At 39.4% G+C, this 23241-nt stretch overlaps 1 protein-coding gene across 1 annotated transcript in view; it reads right to left on the bottom strand.

Moving 5' to 3' along the window:
- RSU1 (Ras suppressor protein 1) overlaps positions 1-23241 on the bottom strand; it is a 115900-nt gene that overhangs the window by 64189 nt on the left and 28470 nt on the right. Inside the window, exons 5-8 of the mRNA XM_082499687.1 lie at positions 20816-20934; positions 19241-19323; positions 18856-18970; positions 4896-5028 (exon numbers count right to left, since the gene is read on the bottom strand). Coding sequence (XP_082355813.1) covers positions 4896-5028; positions 18856-18970; positions 19241-19323; positions 20816-20934 — 450 coding nt within the window. The remainder of the gene's footprint in view (positions 1-4895; positions 5029-18855; positions 18971-19240; positions 19324-20815; positions 20935-23241) is intronic.

Here is a 23241-nt window from a genome sequence, read left to right as displayed (position 1 = left end):
CTGAATCAAGAGTGGATTTTTCCAGACTGTCACTGCCGATAAAATGAGGTTTTCAATTACAATGCTTAGCACAGAGCAGCATAGGGAAAACCTATGTTCCGATGCTGCCAAGCGATATATGCTCAGCGTAGCATTTATCAAACCATTTCATCTACTAAGAGTTAATGTGTCAGTCTTTAAAATGGCTTGCTCTTCTACCACCTTTCCTGATGGAAATGTGAAAAGTGCAGCTTATTTCCTTTCACAAAACGTCTTGTCAAGACTCTTGGCTCCAAATTGAGTGCCTCGCGGGGAAAACCTGCTTTCTAGAAACTTAACAAACGGTGACTGTTCTATCATAATTCTGCCTCACTAGAATAAGGAGGTCAAACAGGGAGACAACAACCATTAAATAAAGTGTTAGAAGGTGATGGCTGGGTTCAATGGCAGCTTAAAAACGCTAGAAGTCTGAATGATATTCTAAGCACTCAGGACCTAGCAAATTATTTTGTTTTAGCTGAGATTATACTATCAGGTGATAATAACAGCAACAGACTCTGCTGTGATAAAAGGAAAATCACTACCCTTCCTGTTACAAGACCAAACAGGCAAAGAGTAAGTTTCACATGAAGACTGATCAAGAGCACATGATTAATGCCAGAAATGTACCCAAAGAGCAGCTTTCTGGATTAACTTTGCTGTAAATGTCAGCAACCAAACCCACCCACTGGTACCAATTGCACATCTCAGCTTTACCTCATCTTAATCAAATCACTAATGATCTTGCCCTGATCCAGACGAGCATCACAGGATTTCCATTCTTCATAGGAGCTTAATTCACTGTTTTCTTTCAAATGTTCACGTCTGTCTGCACTTGTGTAAGTACACTGTAGCCACTAAATCGTACAATCCATCATCTCTTTGTCAGTGCCCTAGACAGAGAAGATCCTCTGAGAATATGCTTACAACATAAAGGTCACTTTGAAAGTTGAATAAAGGCATGAATAAGAAATAAAACATTTAGTTAAGCCCTTTGAGGAGATGAGGTTGCCATTACCCTTTACTGTTTGAGCAAGTTCTTCAACTGCTTTTCAACACTATCGTGACACCACACAGGGAGTTTAATGGCACCTTCTGAGTATATATAGAATCACAGCCAAAATTCAGCTTACCAACTTAACTTTGAGAAAGTTAGTATGGCAGTCAGACATTAAGAATCATTATATACTTGGCAAACCGACCTATTTCCAAAGGATGCTGTCACAGGATGATACGTGCAGTGGGCGTATTTTAGCCAACAAAAGCTACTGAAGTGCCAAGAGCTGCTGAATTTCCTGTAAAGAATTAAGAACCCCTCTACACACATTATCTGCCACAATATATGGCCTATCTTTTTGTCAGCATGAGGCTTTCTTGAAAAACGAAGGTTGAAAAAAAAAAACCACCTGGCATCATTTCTCATGAAGGGTGAGGAAATTAAAGGAAATGAAAGAAGCTACAAAGTAAGAAGAGCTGATCTGAGGGTCCTACTGGCTAACACACTTCTGAAGTGCAATTCCAGTTTTATACTTGCTGCTTCAATACCATGAAAAACAGGAGTGTGAAAATGTAAAAGTATGTGAGACAAATGACATTTTATCTTTAGACATAATCATTCCTCACGGGTGCCATCCCTACTTACCAATTAATCACTAGAGCGTGAATATCCTAAGACAAGGCTAAAAATGGAGTGTAATTTTTCACTAAATATTCTTGAAACAGCCAGTACATTTCACAATGGAAAGAAGAAGTTTGTGATCTATTTGTTAGTTCCTTCACAAGTGCAGCCTCACAGAATGTGAATAGAAATCTCCAATTGTAGCATGCAGTTATGGCTTGTACCCACCACCAGTAGAAACCTTAATGTTTCGTAATGTGGCTGTGAGTGAGTGCATTACCAGGACTTAGTGAGTTACCACCTTCCGGCTAAAATAACAACTGAGTAAATACGATGTTCTAGTCATTGCAAACACAAAATAAAATGTATTAGCATAAACCACTTAGTGAAATATAGCTTGCTAAGCGCCGAAACTTTGCACTTGCGATTGTATGAGCATACCTTCTCTGTCTTTGCTAGAATAGAAAATGCTAGGCTTGTAAGCAAAGTAAAATCAATATTTCCAATCAGCCAGCAAAAGGAACAGGCATGGGGAGACAATTACCATCTCTGGAGCTCAAAATCCATCCACCATACAGATGCATAGTTCCTGGTTTATGAAAGTACCTGAAAGCAAACTTACTGATCTGATTGCCAGCTGCTAACGTACATGAGTTGTCTTCTCTTATCAGTGTTGCAAGTGAGGTTATCTAAACACCATTCTATCCAATCATCCATTTAACTGTTCTGCTTTGTCTCAGAGTAAAAGTTAAGCTCTCTGGGTCTATCAAATGTTGCAAGCTAATTTTTAAAATTATTTTGGCTGAATGATCCAAAAAACCCCCAAGAGTTCAATTTTGCTTAGTTAGGTATCTACACGAGAAAATTACTACATCCACATCTCAACCTAGTGATTTGCTTGATGAGAAAAAAGACACAGTACCAGGACATAGGCTCTGAAACAAAAAAGGAAGTTGAAAAAGGTGTACAGTTGTTAGTAGAAGATCAAAATTTCAACACAAAAAGGAGTTTTCATTTCTTCTGTGTTCACAGCTTATTTGCTTTTGTGCACAATAAAGCTACTAGACCAGTTACCTATATTATGCCATTGCTTATGAGTTTTATCACCTAAAATAAAATGCAAACAGAAAAATGTCTGTAGCAGGTGGCATCCAAGTAATTCTCAGAACATAGATCTAAAGGAAACTGGAAATAAAAAGAACAACCTTTTTTTTCAGCAGGAAAATCCACAAACTGTCTTTATAGCATGTGAAACAAGTACAATCAAGAATCAAAAGAAGTTGCTACTAGGATTCTAAAAAAATTATACAGGTATTTTTAATTTATGGTTTAAATATAAAATGGTTATACGTTGAAAATAATATTACTTCTAATTATTAAAAACTGCATGCATTTGGTTTTCATCACTAATCTCTGAAAATAATGGCATTTAAGTGAACAAGCTTCTACGATCAAATTAGAAGCTATGAATGAGCCATGGAAAGATTCTTTGATTTTATTCCCACCCCACCCCCCCCGATAATGGGTAGTCTGATTTTGCTTACACTCTTAACTGCACAGGCTTCAAATATTTAGTGTGGACAAAATCAAAATCAGCCAATTAGCCAACAAGACACTGTTACACCTCAGCAAAGAACAAGACAGCAAACATAATATGGCTAATTTAAAACAAAGAGTAATAGTTGAGGCAAGTGATGAATTACAGAACCTTTTACAGAACCTTTTATGTCAATTTTGATTGACATAATTTCCGTCAAAACAGAAAGTTGCCAGAACAGTTTAACATATCCACAGTTATAAAATATTTTTTTTAAATTATTGATCCATAACAACAGCTCCCCAACCCCCCAAACTGAATATGGGTGAAATTCTCAAAACTGCACTTCAGTCCTTGAAAACTTTACTGTCCTCATGATGCCCAGAGGTGTCCCTGTGAGAACTGCATGAGGGTCCCTAATGTACACTGCTCAACCAGAAATATAAAATTGGCAATAAAAAAAAAAATGACAAAACATTATCAAGAAACTTATATGCAGCTACACAATGGACTGTGGGGAAGAAATGGTCTAAGGAGACAGATAGCTGTTTCCCTACACCATGTCTATAGTACAGAGTACTACTGGAAGAAGGGTGTTGCAGCCTACTTAAATCTATGAATAAAACTATCTTGAGAATACATATTATAGCATAAATATCAGGACACTTCTGAGGCAGGCAATTTTTGTAACTAGTCTCCCATCTGTCATCCTTTTAACTTAAATTCTGTAAATGAAGAACAGCCTACAAAAGTCACTGCTGGATCATTTAGTTTCATATAGAAATTTACATCTCAGATACTTAATTGGAATCCCCAAACCTTCATTTGTGAATACTCTCCTTCAGTAATTCAGTTTAGACAGCTATCATGTAAAAAAATGTCAGAAACATTTCTAAATTATTAATTATTTTTTTTTTAATATATAAAGGGGAAATGCAAAAACTAGTTTTCCAACCAAAGGTTGCACTGTGCGTCGTACTACCTACTGCTTCTAGGAAGACAGCATCAAGATTGTTGTCAGACACGTAAAAATAGCTTCCCATCTAAGTCTTACTGTGGACTGGTAACATGGAAATTTCTACTGAAAAAAAAAATATTTTAATTCAGTGAATGATTAAAGGCATTATTTCCTTAACAAATGCTTAGCATTTGTACATAGAATTTGGAATTGAAATGGAGGCGTCCCAGCATGAGGTTTATTTTTTCCCCACTTACACTGCTGAAGAAAACACTACTACCTGTATTTAAATTACCACAGTTGCAGACTTTTGTAAACCAGTTCAGATCAAAAGAGGTTTAAATTCTGGACATCTCTTTCAAAACATAACAACTTGCATTCAAAGTCATTAACAAATATCTATTTCACTCTATAAAACTTTACTATACATACTTAAAATCAGTACTTCTCAAAGGCTTGTAAAGCTTGCTCTTTTACATCTCTCATGTTACTTAATAGCTCTTCGAAATAAACAACAAATGCAGGACAATATCAAAGTCTTTGTGCTTTCCTATCATGTCTAAGCCACGTTTATTTACCTTCTTGTTAGCAAAATTCCTTAATATACAAACCGGTACATTTATATGTGCCCTTAATACCAAGCTTCTGCATGGATTATGAAAAAAGGGTGTAGGTGATAACACTTTGCCAAACACACAACAGGAAAAAAACACAACAAAACAAACCACACCACAGCTACAGTATAAGTGACATGTAATACTTACTATTTATATGTTTCTGAACGAATGTACTCAAACACATGAGATACTCCCAGCTGGAACTGGTCAGCAATAGGGGTAACCCAAGGATTGTTCTCTGCTTTGAAGACTTGCTTTTGACCAGTCAAATCCAAATTACCTGAAAGGGATTAAACAAAACAGCATACAAAAAAAAAATTGAAATATCAAAAATTTGAAAGTAGTATCTCGCTGTGAATATAAAACTTTTCATTCATTTCAGAGAGTACAACCATAATAAAATAATTAGTTTTAAGCAGGGCTTAATAGTGCATAGGTGTTGGGCCCTTTCCCCCACGGCTTGTAGGAGTGAAAAGAGAATGACGCTGTGGTACGAGTTTGCCCTGCCAAAGCCTAGCATTGCGAAGCATTTCTCAATCGCTGCTCCAAGCACAATGCCAACAAGTGATGCCCAACAGGCTTTTTGCCTTCCCAGTGCCCAACGTGGTGTTTGTACCGAGATCCTACCGCTGATCTGTGGTTATAGTTCTCTATACTGAGAAAAACAAACAAAAACGTCATTCTTGCAACATGCCAGTTTTACATATTTTGTTGACAGGAAGACTTAAGAGACCTATTAGGGGCTTGCTTGTTTGGTTTTTTTGTTTGTTTGTTCCTTTTGTAAATGTTTACCACTCAAAACCAAAACAGTACATGCTCTGCTGAAACTCCTCATGACTATGGATACAACAGGCTGAATTTCAGGAAGCCATTGAAATATTTTTTCCTGTTCTTTAAATGAAAATAAGAAAACTGTGCTACCATTTAAAATTTATTTTTGTGAATTCTACAATGAAGAGAGGGCTACCCTCCTCCAAGTAATCTAAAGTAACAAATAAATAATTAAAAAAAAATAAAAATCTTTAACCATGGGAAACAAACCCAAAATAAATTTACAAGGTTTTGCTGACTGACCCAGCCAAGCTGTCAGAGGAATCTGAAGGCAACCTGACGCGGTAGCTTTTCACAATTAACACAAAATTATGTTCGTCTAAGTAGCATGAACACACACGCAGGCTACGGGAGGCTCGCCGGCCATTTCGGTGCACGTTCTACATTATGGCTAATCTTCAACCCGTCTCTCCGTAAAAAAAGGGTTAACGCAATTAGAGTAAAGACAGACCATTATACCGTGTGAAAGGATGTCATGCATGTCATATCAGCCTATCAACAAGTTACCATTACCTCAGCCAGCTCATCTGTCAGCTGTCTGAGGCCCTGTTCTGAAATAACAACAGGCAGGGCGCCTTCCACCCCTCTGTCAGTCAGGCGGCAATTGCCCTCGCTGCCTCACGCTTCAGCGCGCCTCGTTAGAAGCCTCGCGCCCATCTCCTTTATTAAGGGACTCGGCAGCCCTGTTCTAACAAGGATCAGGAAGCAGGATTAAGTACTGTGACAAAGAGGACCTAATAAGCTAGAAACTGGTGTGTCTAAATCTACGCTGGCTGACGGCGCAGGCTCACGGTGCTCGCTATTCGGTTTTCAGGCACGGGCCACCGGGGAAGCAAGCCAGCACCGCCATTAGCTGTAACCCTCTGACCAGTGCTGCTATGAAGATCATGTATCACTCAGGGGCTTGCTTTGCAATTGCAAATTGGATTTTCCATTTTATTACCTGCAAAAAAAACCCCCACACATAGCTCTCCAAAACTACCAATGCTGTAAGAACTCACTTGTAATTACAGCTCTCCATATACTGCATCAAGGTAAAATGACCAATCTGTGTACAATTAATAAATATATTTTTGGGGAAGCAAGCTTGGCCCCATCGTGGGTCACGTTGCTTACAGGATGAAGTTACACATTCCCAAAATCTCCATCGCCAGGGTCTCGGCTGAATCCTCTCGTCCCGAGCTGTGACAGAAATTTACCGCCCAGGGAACGCTGCCATATGTTTCCATCCCTGCAGCATAGTGTGCCCACTTCCATTCCAAATACCACATGGCCCATTTAAACGTAACTGCAATAAATATTATTCTACTAAAGCCAAAGAAATCTTACAGCAAAAAGAGGAACGCTCAAGCAAAATGAACTGTAGGTCCCCATGCCAAAGTAATCGCTTCATTTTCCTCCGCCTTCTGTTTTCCCCCAAAACACACTGAGGGCAGGTACAGGTATTACTTTTTACTTTCAGAGGGAAGAGGCAGGCAGAGGCCCTAAGGGTAAAATGAATCTAATTACAGAGGAAATTGGGGCACCCAAAAGTGCGGTATCTGCACAGAAATCCACCCCCTCAGGGAGCCCTGGCAGCCCGTCCCACCAGCCACCTACAGCTGGAGAGAGAGGTCGGCTACCACCTCGCAGCCCAGGCTTTTAATTGAAGAATTTAATCAAGTGTTGTAGTGCGAAAAGGAACAACCTGTCTGTCCTCGTGGCAAGCACCAGGCAGAAAGCGGGTGCTCCTCCACAGGGGAGAACAGGAGGGCCGCCTCACAGAAAGGAGGAAGGATGGGGCACCTGATGCTTTAAACTCCTCCTGTCCCATACCACAATTTCCATCTGGAAATGAGGACAGAAACGGGCAGAAAATTGAGTAGGGTAAGAAATCACAGAGAGCCTGCCCCACCTCCCAGCACTAGGGAGGAAACAGAGCCCAATGCTCCTGCCACATGGCAAGCTGCTTGGGGACAAAGAAGCCATATAACTAAAACTGAGACGGGATGGAAACCTGTCACTCCTGCAATCACCACACATTGCTTGGGGCCATAACCCTGTGTCCTTTCTGTGCTTCCAGCTAAACCATCCCTGAATCAAGGGCTTACCTAATTCTGCCTTGGCTGCTGGACATCCCAAGCATGAGGCCAAGGTCTTGGTAACATGTCAGGAACAGTACAAACACAGGGGAGCTCTGCACGAACCCTTCTGCCCCAGTGCACTGACATACCCAGCAGCGTGGAAGAGATCACCAAACCCACCTGAATGAATGGCTCTGGTACCAGCCTCACCGCAGGGGTGCTGTGCAACTGGACGCCTAACAGATGTGTCCCTGTCCTATCCTCCCCCAACAGTCTCCTTGCCTAGATGTTTTTTTTATGGCAGCACTGTGCTAAGAAATGCTGTTATTCCATCCCTGCAGCACTAGAGCCATAGGCCAGGGAAAAAGCCATGGCAGATGCGCCTTCATGCATATTGTCTGACAGCAGCATCAGCAGAACACCATCCCCAGGCCTTTAGGAAATTTATATACTGTTCTGCTACACAGATCACATCAAATCCCTCAGATATTTTTAGTAAGCAAAATACGAAATTGCCTCTAGTAAAAACCCAGTACTGAAGATTCCATCACAAAATATATTAGGGTTGGAGACTGCATTGGTCATCACTGGTTTGTTCTTTCCATGCACATCAGTCTATTAAAAAATATTTGTTTATCATCTCTAAAATTTGGTATAACTAGTGGACTAAAATTGTATTTCTTTGTAATGGACTTAAGGTTCTTGCTATTTTGCCATACTGAAAGAGACCAACTCCACTGAAATGCATTACAGTCCCATATCTCTGGTACGATAGGAGGAGAAGGCTAACTTGAAGACTAGTCAGCACAGCCCCTTTCCTAGATCACAGAAATGTTTTTCAAATTATTTTGAGCGCTTCTTATAAATAAATAAATGATCAAAACTATATATATGCCAGAACCCAGGTCTGACATGCTTAAAGAACCTTCTAATTCCTAACCCTGAAGGATACTTTTTTTTAAGCTTTCTATTTTGAAGAGACATAGATTTCCAAGTAGGAAGAATGCAAAGTGGAAATATGCTGCTACCAGTGGGTAAACACTGAAAAGAGAACAGAGTCTGGAAAAGAGAAGAGCAGAGGTAAAAGTCTAACAGCTGACTCCTGTGGATGACCTGCATAGAATGACCAACAGCCTTATAAAAGGAGCCAGCTGTGTGGTCTTAGAAATACCCGATCTTGGCTTTCTTTTATTTTTCCTGTCTCAGCACTCATTGTATCTAAAGATGAACCATTGTATGGTTCTATAAAGATGATCCTGAAGCATTAAATTTGATTGGATCAGTGTGACTGAACTCCTGTGTTTAACCCACCTCAAAACCACATTGCTCCTATACTCAACTAGTAAACTGTGCAGACCTGAAAACTGTCTGCTGCCCAAATCTCTTGTTAGCAGCCACCTGGAAGCTACAGCAAATAGATGTACAGCAAAATAAACCCTTGAAAATTCAAGGACAAAATCAAAGTATGCATATTTTTAATTTTAATGTGTTCTAACTTATGCCATCCATTGACTAAACATAGCGTTTATCCCTGCTTAAGTTTAGAGCTCCCACAGCCCAGCCACGGGTGGACAGAAGGGACATCTTGTACGACAGTGGGTGCAACCCATCCTGAGTGAGGTTAAAGGGAAAAGGCAGCTACAGTTTCCCTGCACCTCCCTCAATAAATCTATCCTGCATTTGATCTAAAACACAATTGTTAATGTTTCTTGTTATTCTCCTTCAGTGCTGTTGAAATAAAAAGTGGTTTGTGTGAACATTCATATTATGCTCAACTGCCTGCAAAAGTCAGAAAAAAGCTCATAAAAGCAAGTAAAATGGTGCCTCCTGCAGTCATGTTTGCAGAAAGTCAGTGCCAGAGCCAGTGATAATGCCACCTATCACTTTGACCAAGGGTGTCTCCAGACTTCCCAGGCTCCTCCTGTCCATTAGCTCTAGCCTGCAAGCACCTCTGATCTGGAACTATAACCCCTCATCCTCTTACGATGTATGATATAAGGAGTGTATAATATTTACCCAATGTATGTATACTTAAAATATAGTAAGTTATGACTAGTGTATACGGGCATTAGTTCAATACAAATAAAAGAAAACAGAATGAACACAAACCTGACTTGTCCTTTCCACTCAAACGCCTCTTGGCAACACTTTAAATACTTTCAAAAATTAAAAGGTGAAATAAAGTAATTAAACAACTCTGACATTTGAGAAGTGAACATTGGCATTCAGCATAAGAAACACGATCCTAGCTGTAAAATGCCAGATCAACGCTTCTTTGTAATGGTTTAAATTCATCCCTAGTGAAGCTTCATTAAAATCAATGGAAATAATTTTTAGCCTGTTGTCATGGTTTAACCCCAGACAGCAACTAAGCACCACTCTACCCCAGCCAAAACCAGCACACCTGTATCCTGTTGAGTTTCACATCCGCGTCCCGTTGATACTCTGACTCACCTTCCAGCCTACCCTCTACTGCACTGACCACAAGGAGAGTCCTCAGGCTGTAACATATCATTTTAGTGATTCCTCTTAAGACTGCAATTTAAATGTTCTTTCCCTTTACAACACAAAGGTCTTACTCTCTCACTGTGGTACATAAGGACAGGAGGAATGAAATTAGTTTTGTTTCTTTATTTAGACATAAATACCCTTGAATCCTGTTTTATTAAAGGCTAAGAAAGGGCTCAATCCACTACACTAAATTTAAACTTAGGTTATATGTAAAAATATGTCTGTCCTGGCTTCTTTTAGATTTCCTTTACACTACAGGGCTTATAATTTTTATTACTTCTGTGGCATGTGCTTTGTCTCCATAGAGAGAGAAATCGGTTTAAGCGTAGGGGTGGAAGAAATATCATGACTATTATGTCATAAAAATGACAGCAAAGCAATTAATTGTGAATGATGTCTTAAAATCTATTTTAGAAATGAAAATATATAGTGATGTCCATGTCACAAAATGTTATCAAAAGCAAATGATCTTTACACCAATCTTTAACACATGTAAGCTGTACATCAGTAACTCATATCATTCCTATAAACAAGTAAAATCACTTCTGCTTCGAAAACCTCTCTCACTTTTGAAGGATTAGTAACAGAAGAGAGTAGATTCAAACAGTAGTTACAAAGGAGCAGTAAGACAACGGAGAGCAAAGACTTCTTGTACATAAGTGAAGAGTGACTCAATCTTTTTGGAACCAGCAGAAATATACACAGAAATATTCAGTATGATAAACAAATCTACAGCTCTATAGCATATGTCAGAAATATACATTTGCTTATTGATGAGTTTCTATGCACTGAAAGAAAACAGCTAGTAAATCTAAACCTAGACTGAAGCACCTCCAAAAGATCAATCCCTGCAACACTTTTGCCCTCTTGCCCCTACATTCTTGCACTGGAGGAGGTCTAACAGTGTCACTTGAAGTCACCAGCACTTCAGAAAACCCTGAAACTGCATTTGTGGTGATTTCACGTAACAGGGGAAAAGGTTCAAGTCTCAAGTCAGATTCAGCACGTAAAAATAAACCAAACAGGTACTCCAGAGCATCCATCAGACAGAAGCAGGCTGGATGTCTTCCTCTGACACAGATGGGAATGTCTGCAGCCTCACCGATGAGCATTAGACAGGAAGCCCCAGGGTAAGAGAAGGCTGAATGAGCAATCTGAAAGCCAAACACTGAAGCCTAAGCCCATCCTCAGTTTCCCATTATTTCCAGGGACAGAAAGCAGGAGTACACATATTGTACCATCAAACATTATTCTAACAACTTCTCAGATGTAAATGAGAATTTCCAATAGTGAGTTCAGAGATTAGGCCCCAGCTCAAATGTTCATTTGAATGCATCTAACCAGATCTCTGTGTCAGTTCAGTAATTGAAGAGTTTAACAAAGACATTTTCAAACAGAAAAACATCAGGAGACGGAGACTCTGCCAGTGGTGACTTGTTCACATGGTTCATCACTGTTATTTCAGTGCTGAACTGAGCTGCCTTAGTTCTCAAACACTGCTTCTACCCATCTACAAGGCAGAAAGATGACCTGTGCTTTCCCCTCTGGAGTTAGTCAGGATCAGCAGCTAAGGCTTCTCTCACTCTTCCCTTTGATAGGTTAAATAAAGACTCCAATTATTCTGTTTGATCCCAGAATAACTACTCCATTTGCTTCAACTCTCAGCAAAAGGACCACAGCTGAAATAAAGTAAAAGCAGACCAACTAAATCTTGAATTCTTTACCCTTGACTTAAAGGTGAAGTGATGCAGGGCAAACTGGTATTGCCTCAGCTAACGCTATTGTAATTCTACGGGAAGAGGAATTTGCTCTCTAGTGCTGTCCCACCTCAACTTTTCATAGAAGAGATTTTAAACCAAAATGAAATTAGTCCTGAGATATTTATACCAAATTCCAGCATCATAGCAAAGATCAGCCAGAATCATTATACTGAAGTGTAATGGGGAGTCTGGCACAAGGAGACTTTCACTCCAGAATGTGTCAGGACTGAAGCAGCAGCTTGGGAAAGACAACAGAATGGATGAAATGCCGAACTTCTCCCTTTCTCCCTTAATACCACATTTCAGGCATTAAGTACAAGCAGAATATAGACCTAACCCGGCTGGGCAAACTCACATAGAATCACAGAATGGTTAGAGTTGGAAGGGAGCTTAAAGATCATCTAGTTCCAACTCCATTGCCATGAGCAGGAACACCTCTCGCTAGACCAGGTTGCCCCATCCAACCTGGCCTTGAACACTTCCATGGATGGGGCATCCACAACTTCTCTGGGCAACCTGTGCCAGTGTCTCACCACCCTGACAGTAAAGAATTTGTTCCTAATATCTAATCTAAATCTACCCTCTTTCAGTTTAAAACCATTACCCCTCATCCTATCACTGCACTCCCTGATAAAGAGTCCCTCCCCATCTTTTCTGTAGGCCCCCTGTAAGTATGGAAGGCTGCTATAAGGTCTCCCTGGAGCCTTCTCTTCTCCAGGCTGAATAACACTTCCATATTCAGGTGACAGGAGGAGTGGTTAATTCTCTGGGAAACAAAGGGAGAGCCCTGGCAATTTCTACCATTACTCCAAACAACAAACCTCACCTTAGCAGGACAACTAGTAGAAAGAATAAATAATATTAACATTCACAAATGAAAGCCACAAAACAGGAACTTACTCAGTGCAGCACCCAAGGCACCCCGAGCCAAACAACACACTGCTAATGGCTTGTACATCCTCATGACAAATCATGCTGTTTCAACAGCCAAACTCCACCACACACAGCCTTCAGGTACCAAGGCAACCAGCCCAGCTGATGCTGCAGTGTGGGTAGCTAAGAGGAACGGCAGAAGCAGCAGCATTTTGACAAAAATCCAAGAATTTACTTCAAAATGTTTCCTATATTGTTTCTAAAATTATTTCAAATTACTACTCGATTAAATTAATTTCTGCCACATTCTTAATGTAAGAGACAGATGATTTACTGGAAGACCTACAAGTATGGCTAAGTTTCACCAATTTCTTTCTTTGAAAGGTGACACGTTGTGCTGGAAAAACCATTTCTTCACTGCTCTGAGTAACAAATGTCCGGCGCTGACTGGGCCAAACCAAGAGGCAAACCGACAGTCACCGCTAAGTGTTGTTCCCAGTGAAGAAACCCAAGAAACACACGGCGTAGCAGACGGCTTTTGGAACAAAGGGAATTAATGCGACGTCAAAGAAGTTTAACATGAAAGACGTTTTAATGGCACAGGAAGCATTACAGGCTTAGAGGATCAGCATCCCAATTTATTTTGAAATATATTGCACATTTTTTCCAACCTCAGAAAATCCCCTGGGATTCTCAATTACACGGGAATTCAACAGAGCATTCTCTCTTTGAAGGGTCCCTATCAGACCAAAATCTAGTTAATTTAAAAATATGAGTTCGAAAAAGATTCATTGTATTGCTTTTGCCCCGCACCTTTGAAATTTCCATTCAAACACAGGTTGCCAAGTACTCAGAAGAGCGAAACCACTTTTAAATACTATAAAACATGCAAAATTAACCAAATTTAACAACAAATATAACATTTGCTCAGATTGGCTCTAATTACAGTACTCTTACCTACCACAGCTCTGACAGAACAGATGAAGTATTTGCTGACAGAAACATCATTATTATGCTGATGGTACTTATAATCAGAGTACAGTCAACATTAGGAAATCCTACACACACACACTGTAGTCATCTGAGAAGTGACAGTAGGACTTGCATATTTTAAGAACTAATGTAAGATCAAATCTAAATCTTGGGAAGTTTGGCAAGAATTATAGCAGTGTAAGGAAATGAATGCCTCTGGTGTAAATCTAAATGATGGGTTATAGAAAACATCTTTCTGTGTACAATGGAACTGCAGAGTTGTCACCTCTTCCCATACACCTTAAGTCCCATCAAGTACTCTGTGGCATCAGCCTGGTTTCTAACTACATAAAAAGTGGTGGCTTTTGGTGGTGTTTTTTTTTTTCCCGTTTTAACTTAAAACAAGCCTAAAATGGGAAACACAAATAGAATATTCACAAATTTTCAGAGATGCTTTTCTTGTATAAATAATCTGTCCATGACCTATCTTGTTATTACTCCTTAACTAGTAACTGCTCCCATCAGTAGACCTAGAAAACAAGTTATTGTTTATCCACCAGGAAGTTTAATAAAGCTCCTTACTTTCTGACACCTTTGCCTTAGTTCCAAAAGTAGAAACATGTAATTTTTTTTTAAATTGCAAGATATCAATTAGTTGTTCCAGTGCTCAGCTGGTGTCCAGAGAGCCCCAGGATGTTCAGGCTTCCAACAAGCACCACAGACCTGTATTTGCATGTGCGAGCGGCATTGTGTTGTGACACAGGCAGAGTGCAGCAACAGTTTATACTGAAATAAGAAAAGTTTGACGTTTACATCAAGTATATTTAGAAGAGAAAAATCTTTTGTGAAATAAGTGATTCCTATGTTTGCACATGCCTGTTATGATTACCTAAGTAAATTGCTATTTTGATTAATACTAATTTGAACAAATAACTGCAGCAACTACTTTGTGTAATATAATATTCATTGACAAATTCGAGAGTCATTTCAAAAGCCCAAATTTTACACTGTCGTCCTGTAATGGAAATATTGAGACTTCTGGCAGGATTCCTTGAACTTTCTATTTAAAGCCAATCCTTTATCCACAAAAGGGAATTTACCTGTTCAAAACTAAAAAGTGATGAAAAAATTACTTAGCTATTCTGACATACAGATTTAATTTACAAAATGTTTCATCCTTATTATAAAGGAACATGGCGACTTATCCCATAAAGTTTTTTTTTTTTCTTTTTTGAAGAGCTTGAATTATCCTTTTTCAAGTATGTACCTAATGTCACACAGTTTTGATAGTGTCTCCCTTTACCTGAGCAAATTATTTGATAAACTAGAACAACATTGAATAGTATACTTAAAAGCCATTGATGCCAACATGCAGTTTTGGAAAAAGAGGATGGCAATTACAAATGCATCCTTAGAAATCACTGTTCTTCCCACATGCATCAACACGAGCAAACTCCGTGTACGTGTGCACACACGTGTGTTGGTGGCAGGGTAACAAATACAGTCAACATTAGAATCTGGTTTTAAAAATCATGCCATTTGTTTTCACATCAGAAACTCAAACCTACAGAGAAGCTAGTTACATTCTCTGGGTGGCTATTTACATTTAGCTACAACTTTGTGAATATCCTGCACCGTATACTACTCTTACACTCCTGGCTCGGCTAAGAAAATCTTTTACGTGGCACGTATGGGTCCACCCAGATGACCATAACATGAACTTAAAACACCATCAATGATCTTACTAATTGCATCTGTCACTTTACATGGTTCTTGTTTCTGCTCAGCTTTCTTTCCAAACACCTTTCCAATTGTTAAATGGTCAGAATACACAAAGTGACAGATTTAGTGCTTCCTTGGCAATTTATATAACTGACTGCAACTCTGGTGTTGCAGTGAATCATGATTTATTTGTCTTGCAATGCAGCACATAACCTTTTAAATGCTAAGGAAAAAAATGCCAGCGCCTCTTTAAAGTTTATATATGACTGCCCACCGCCATTCCTCATGAACGGGATTTTGAGAGACAAATGATAAAAACAAGCTGCAAATTCCACCCACCTACTCCCGTCCATTTCCTCTGTTCATCACTCACACATACTGTATTTACAGACGAGCACCCGCACCCAGAGCGCCACTGCACTCTTCTAGACCCCTCGTTTACTCCTGGGCAAGAATATTTTTCTTAAATTATTGATAGGTATTCATGACATCTGCTAAACACGGAGGAGGATAGTACTGATCTCCCCCAGCCCTCTTACTGGTTCGTGCCACACTCAATCACGCCAGGTGAAATTAAGAGCAGACTGCAGGATTTTCTTTATTGGTACCTCTCTCCATTCCAAAATTGTGATCCCAATGCCTGTCCATGGCCTTTTCTCATACCCTACACTCTATGCCTTCTTCTGCACTTATTTTCATTACCTATAAAAAACAGTTTAATGTTGTACTCCTCCTCATTCAAATAACACTGTTTTATTCTGGTGTTTATATTGTGCCCATCTCCCTGGTAAATGGACATCTAATGACTCATTGCGGTCCACCAGTGCCCAAACTAAGCCAGTGAAAAGCCTTCAGCACCTTCAATTATGAAAGTGATAATGAGAGAGGAAAGGCTGTTTACTTTAAATGGAACAGCAGTACCTCCAATTAATGTAAATAAGACCTGCTCATTGAAAATCTATTTATCCAACACGCACAGCACAAAGTATTTGGATAGTTCTCCTTACATTATAATTCAATTTTAAAAATTTAGGAGGAAGAGCTCAGGCAGCAGATAAAATTGTTTTTCCCTCTGATGGCGACTATGGAATTAGCAGTCCATTCATTAGGATGTAACACTCGCGTACCATATTTCCTTGGCAGATTTAAAAGTGTCTGCAAAGGGGCCTGCTTCTCTAAATTGCCCTAGTTCACAGAAGGGGAAACAGGGCTGCAGAGTTGAAGTGACTTTTTCTAATCATTCAGCAGATTCATGCTTGCCTGTGGCCTGCTCCTACCTGATCTCAAACAAGCCCTCCAAAGCCCAGCCTGGTGCTCCCTTTACTGAAATCCATACCCTAAACATTTGTTAGATGTTTAACAAACAAGCAACTACATTGTTTTGCACAGTAAATATGCTTGCAAGCCGCACAAGTTATAAATCTAGATTTCAGTGTAATCTTCTCTGGAAATATACCCCCAAATCTATGCTATTTTAATTTTATATATATATTATTCTAGCGCTACACATGGCATAGACTGCAATAAGAATTACGCCAACTGGTCATGAATGAGAATCTCGGATAAGACCATTAAATGGAACATTGGTAAATTAACACATGGAGAGACAAGTATAATTTATAGAATAGCATTTGAGTAATAAAGGGAGGTGACAAGGACTTAAGCTGCATCAATGCACCATACCCTGATCAGGTGAGGCAAAATTACAAGTCCTTTTTCTACCAGATTGTGACATTGTTCTATAACGCAAACAAATGTTAACTAAAGAAGTGCTTCCCTTGGCCATACTGAGTTTTGCGGGTCAGTGCAAGAATTTTGTTTCAAACATTTCCATTCAGTTTGGACAATGATGGTAAAACCATTTAAAGTGAATTTGCTGTTACGCTTGTAAGGCAGCAGCATGTTTAGAACATTTAATTAGCCACAGAAGGTGGTCAGACTCAGTGCAGCATTTAACTTCCACTTTCTGGAAAAAAACAAGGCTATAATTTAGGAAGCTACATAAAAGTACATTTACAGATACTACATGCTTCTGAAATGTTATTGCTCTTGAAAGAGACTTCATAAATAAATACGACTGACGAAAAGCTAAAGAAAGTATACCTGTGTGAAGGAATAAACATCTGAAATTAAGCAAACGAAAACAACTTTCATCTACCAGTGGTGAGGGGAAAAAAAATACTCAGCATCATATAGATTGATAAAGGCAAAAGACCCCATGGTAGGTAAACAAATAAGAGTCAAAAACATTGTCCCCCACCTCAGAGAAAAAGGCAGACCCTTTGCTGCATAAAACAAAAAGCATACATTGCAGAGTGTCACATTTATGCACACAGCTGCCACATTCTCTAATGGGTCAAAGCAAGTTCTTATGACAAGAAAGAATTTTGCTTTATCATGATAACTTCAGTCACTCTCTTTCTGGGTTTTGGGAACTATTATTTGGAAGGTACTAGTAGAAACAAAGAAGCTTCCCTATGTAACAGTCTAAAATAACAAGACAAGGAATAAACACTGTAACAGGTGTTTCAACAACAGGTAATTGATGCAGCTACATTATTCCCAACAAAAATATTTTATGACAAACTTTAAAAAGATCTGAAACCAAATTCTGGCTTGGAGCAAACAGGCACAGCTTCTATTGAAGTTAATGCCCTCACATAAAATGTAGTACTGCAATACAAATTCAGCAAAATCAATACTTAAGTTTCAGAGATAAACTCTACCTTATAGGTCGAAAGAAGCCACTTGTAATCATATCTAAATGCCCAATATCACAAATTCCAAGTACATCAACCAGCTCCACTGCTTTAAGTGAAAAAGCTGCCAACTCAGTAAGAAAGGCAGACTACTGAAACAGAAAAACAACAAAATAAATCTTCTAATTTAGCTATATTTTACTCTAGTTGATCAAGATTCCATTTTTACAGGAACAGTCACAAAACCGTCAGTTGTACTGCTATCATTTTTGCTTAATATAATTTTTGGCTGATCCAAATAGTGTTCCCAAAACCCAGCCAGAGACAAGAATAGCTTTGCAAACCCAATATTTATGATATGTTATATAAAGCAAGGTGCTATATACAAATTGGCAGTCAGGTTTACCAATACACAAGGAAAATGTAACATGTAAAAAACTGATAAAACCAAACAAAAAACTGATAAAACCAAACACACATCATGTTCTGGCCTCTCCTGCATATCCAGTAAGAGTGAAAAAAGTGAGTGTTTCTCAGGGGAAAGTAAATATCAACAGCAATGACGACTTAAGCATAATCATTTCCTAGAGTTTAACAACTGATTTCATTTCAGAGGAAACACAGTGCATCATTATCATTATTATTCAAATAAATAAATGACCATCCATTATCTTACCTAGTTCTGGGGGCAGCACAGTAAGACGATTTCCCTGGATATGAAGTTCCTTAAGCTGAGTGAGCTCACCAATTTCTTTAGGCAGTGATATCAGGTCATTGTCTCTAAGACTCAGCTAAGAGTGAATATAAAGTAGTCAGAATAATTTTCGGTTACCATAAAGCAGCCTAAAACAGAACTCGACTCCCTCTGCTCCCACCTTTCTCCCCAACACTCAATTCTTCCAATTTATTTACAAGTGTCTGCTGGTAAACAAGAAACAGTTCCAGGTGTAGCGGTCTATTCCTGCAAACATACCCTACTACTCCTCAAATTGACTAGATTCTATTCCTACAAGCATTGCAAAAGTGAATTGATTTTCCAAGAATTTAGATAAATTACTTACTATCTGCAACTTCGTGAGCTTCCCAATATCTGGCGGCAGGATTTCAAAATCGTTGTCACTTAGATAGAGTGCACGCAGGGTGGCTGCAAATTAAATAGCAATATATAAACAGGGTGGCATATAACCCAACCATTTGAGGTCTAATCAATACAAGGGAGTCAGGTTTGATTAATAACCCTGACTTGGTGAAAAGCCTTTGACACACCCAGGGCTCACAATAATAACAAGCAGGTCAAACTTAGATTTACTGGCTTATTGTATTGTTGGTGAGTTCAGGAAAACATCTATATTCAAAAGGACTGGCACAATTAACAATTTCTGCAATAGTAGACTCTGGCAGGTTCTGGCATATAGTCTCAGTGCTCAGCTGTCAGAATACAGTCATTAGTCTTTATTACCCCGATTCTTATTTATTACATCAATTTGCACCCTAAACAAACATTTAAAAAAAAATCATATGAGTTTTTTTGACAAACACACATCTATGTTAAGCTCTATGGAAAGCACAGCCTAATGCTGGGAAATAGATCTTAAAAGAGAGCAATGCAGAAGACTCAAATTGTATAATATGTAATTTCTACGAAATTCACAGAAAAAGAGATGACCCAGCACAACCACGTAGCTTGCTATTACTGAATGAGCATACATGACAATTTAAAAAAAAATAAAAAATTAAAATGGAGACTCACAAAGAACTGTTAGGTGCAGCGGGAAAGAAGGTGGTTGGGTCAGCAAAACCTCTCCTCCCCACCAGAGAGGAGATCCCATTTGTCTTACGCAGTTTACTCCTCCTCCTCTTTTCATTTTATTGTATGTGACCATTTTTAATAATGCTGACTTAAAAATTTCCCTGTGCCAGGTTCCAACCACAAAATCTCTCAGACAGCGATGCTCCTTCCTCTCCCCTTGCCTGTCACTTTTGCGGCTAAATGCACTGATCCTGAAGCCGCTTCAGCATAGTACACTGAAAAGACCAGTAAGGTAGCAGAATCACTGAAACCCAGAAAGTGCCAGAATTCAAGTTGCTTAGGCAACCCTTTTGCACATATGCGTTACAATACCTTTATTTTAACTCTCTGAGTGTGTATTTTTGACGTGCGTAAAGGTCTCTACCATTCCTGTGTCAAGCTTTGTAACCTTAGCATATTTTTTAACATACTGGACGCTTCAACATCCGCGTGCTGCTAAGACTATTTCAGTAACGAACCATCAGGAACACAATTGTTTCCAAACCAAAACACAACAGTTGCCTTGCAAAACAGTCTACTTTCCCCTAGGCTTGCAAGTTTCCATGAAGTTTTAAGTTTTAACTGAGTATGGGACCCAAAGAAATACTACTCAGAAGTTAATATACCATTACTAATCAAGTCTTCTCATGTCCAATGGTGTCAGCTGACTGTATAAGTGTGATAAATATTGCTGAGCTATGTAGAAATATTCAAGAGAGATTCAAAGAAAAACATAAATATCAGAAAAAATTCTGTTGGAGCTTGGTCTCCATCAAATAAATTTCAACTGCAGAAAGCAAAGCACCGTACCATGAAGATTTGTAGAGTTTTTAAGAAAGTTTCTTACTCAGATAGAAGAAGTTTCCTGGTAGAGAATTTTCATTTAAGTTGTTGTAAGTCAAGTCAAGAACCTCCAGAGCTGGTAAAGAGCCAAATCCCCTTGGCAAGGTGTTTAACCTGTTCATGCTGTAGGTGAAGAAGAAAAAACAGAATGTGACACCAATACTCACTTCATCTGGTAGGAATAACACAGGCAACAAGAGTTTCGTTTCCAAAAAGCAATCTAAACCAAAGTACCCTCTTGTTTTGAAAAGGGCTTGATGCTACAAGATACCAAACAAGTCTTTGGCGATGCAGTGCTTTTTATATCTCTCACTCCCATAAATACGCCCAAAACTTAGACAATGGCAAGGGGTCCCATCTGTTAAGTCAATCAATGGCCACACCTTAAACATGAAGCACAAGGGACAGAGGTGCCACAGTGCTATGCTCAGCTTAAACAGTGTGCCACAGACAAAGCTGGTCCTTGGTAAATGACCTATCTTCTAGCTAAACTACAAATTACCCTTTTGCACATCATCTTCACCATCTGCCATTCCACAGTACCACACAGCTCTTCACCACAGTACCAAATACAAAGAGGAATACCTCAACCGCAGGGCGTTCAAGTTCATTGATAATTGCTGCTCAAACCACTTCTTAAAAACGGCAGATTTGTGTCACTAGATAACTATTGATGCATATGGAGCATGAAGTAAATAAAGTGTCAGTCCTCTGATTGATGAGGCTTAGTCTAAATATAGCTCGTTCAGCCTGTCTTAGAGGGTTCCCACTAGCAACAGCCAGAAGAACCTGGGGAAAAGCTAACAGAAGGAGGTTTCTCTGGTAAGCTGGAGCAGACAAGCTACAGAAAACAGTAACTTGTCTCTGACCTCAGAGGGCTTGAACAAGGTGATCCAGATAACCACTAGAGCTGCTGCAATGACCAAGATAGGCAAGGAGCTGGAGACAATATTCATAGCACCTTATTGCTTGTGTATGAGCTAGAGCTCCGGCTGCTTATCATATGAACAGCAAAGAACAGGCATGTACACCAAACAAAGCTTGTGTGTATGGATCTTGCTTCTGTTGCCACCCAGGTTTGAAAGTGGAACAGAGAAGACAGGCAACTTCAGGAAAAAGCATGTACAGGGAGCTATTTTGAAGAACTGGATTTTATTCTTATGTGGTGATTGGAAACAATCATGACCTTTCACGTTATCTCTAAACATATGCTCAATTTGACTCTCCTGATGCAGAAGTGATAAATAGCAATAACCACAACTGAAGTCAAGAGGAGATGTAATATGAATGCATGAAACATGATGTAACACTAAAAAGTATGAAAAGTCAAGTCAGTATTGATGAAGTTGGATACCCAAAAATAGACTTCTGGCTCTAATCTCTTGGGCCTTCCCTCTGCCATGCAATCTTTGTCAAATGCTGTGCTATACTATGTAATAAATACTATGAAATACATCTGTAGGACAGTTAATAAGCCCATCTTCTAAGAGTTCTTTAGCCTCTGAATTAAACACAAGAGCAGCTGCACCTCCAGGCTAAGCATGATGACTTCACGCCCATATAAGCAAAGGCAGGAGAAGCACATACAATTCTTTTACGGGCCCTCAGATACCAAACTCACCTTTCCTCTCCCACTTTTGCATAAGGCAGCCCCACCAGAACAAGAACCTCTAGAGATCAGCTCTCTGTAGCTAAACCCTAAATGAAATCATCTTCCTCCTCATCCCCCATAAGAAGTCTACCAGGGACATGCACCTAGTACTACTGTTGTACTAGTAGCTATTAAAATACAGAAAAGTATTCTCCACCATTGCTACTGTAGACTTGCCTCCGTTTTTAAAGTTGTTCTTTATATCTAATAGGACTAAAGAAAGCAGCTCCTTTTTCACTAGTAAAAAGGATAAGTGGCCCTGATGGCCCTCCCTTTTGTAAGCAAGGGACAGGGAGAGAAAGATTGTTCTCCCTATTGACAACTGGCAGAATGGTATCTATTCTTTGGCATGGAAAAAGGACAAAGTCCCTGCCCAGCACCATTCAGCCCTGCAGAAGTTCAAACATTGAGGTTGTACCACAGAAACCATGCCACACCTGCCTTACAATTTTTTTATTTTTTTTTTTTTTTTTTAGCTTTCAGTGCAGCAGTACACCTTCCCTCTTGCCACCCCACCACTTGACCCTTCTGCACCAAAATCCTCTCTATGCTCTTATTGAAGCTTCCCCTCTCCCTCAGAGGGCTGTTTTGATGCCCCGTGTGTACACATGCACTGCAGATGACAAGAGGGTTTCTGGGCTGCCCCTGACAAACTATAAGGGCAGAACAGTTTCCTCTTTGCTGACTCCAAGAACCTCTGAAGCAGAACCCGTTTTGCAGACGTAAGGCTGGGCTGTAAATCCTGTGCCTGGAAGATCATGAGTAAAGAGGGGATTAAG

Source organism: Vanellus vanellus (assembly GCF_965231255.1).
Source record: "Vanellus vanellus genome assembly, chromosome: 2".
Classification (NCBI taxonomy): Eukaryota; Metazoa; Chordata; class Aves; order Charadriiformes; family Charadriidae; genus Vanellus; species Vanellus vanellus.
Note: the sequence above shows the minus strand (reverse complement) of the source record. Positions and strands in the feature narration are given on the sequence as shown.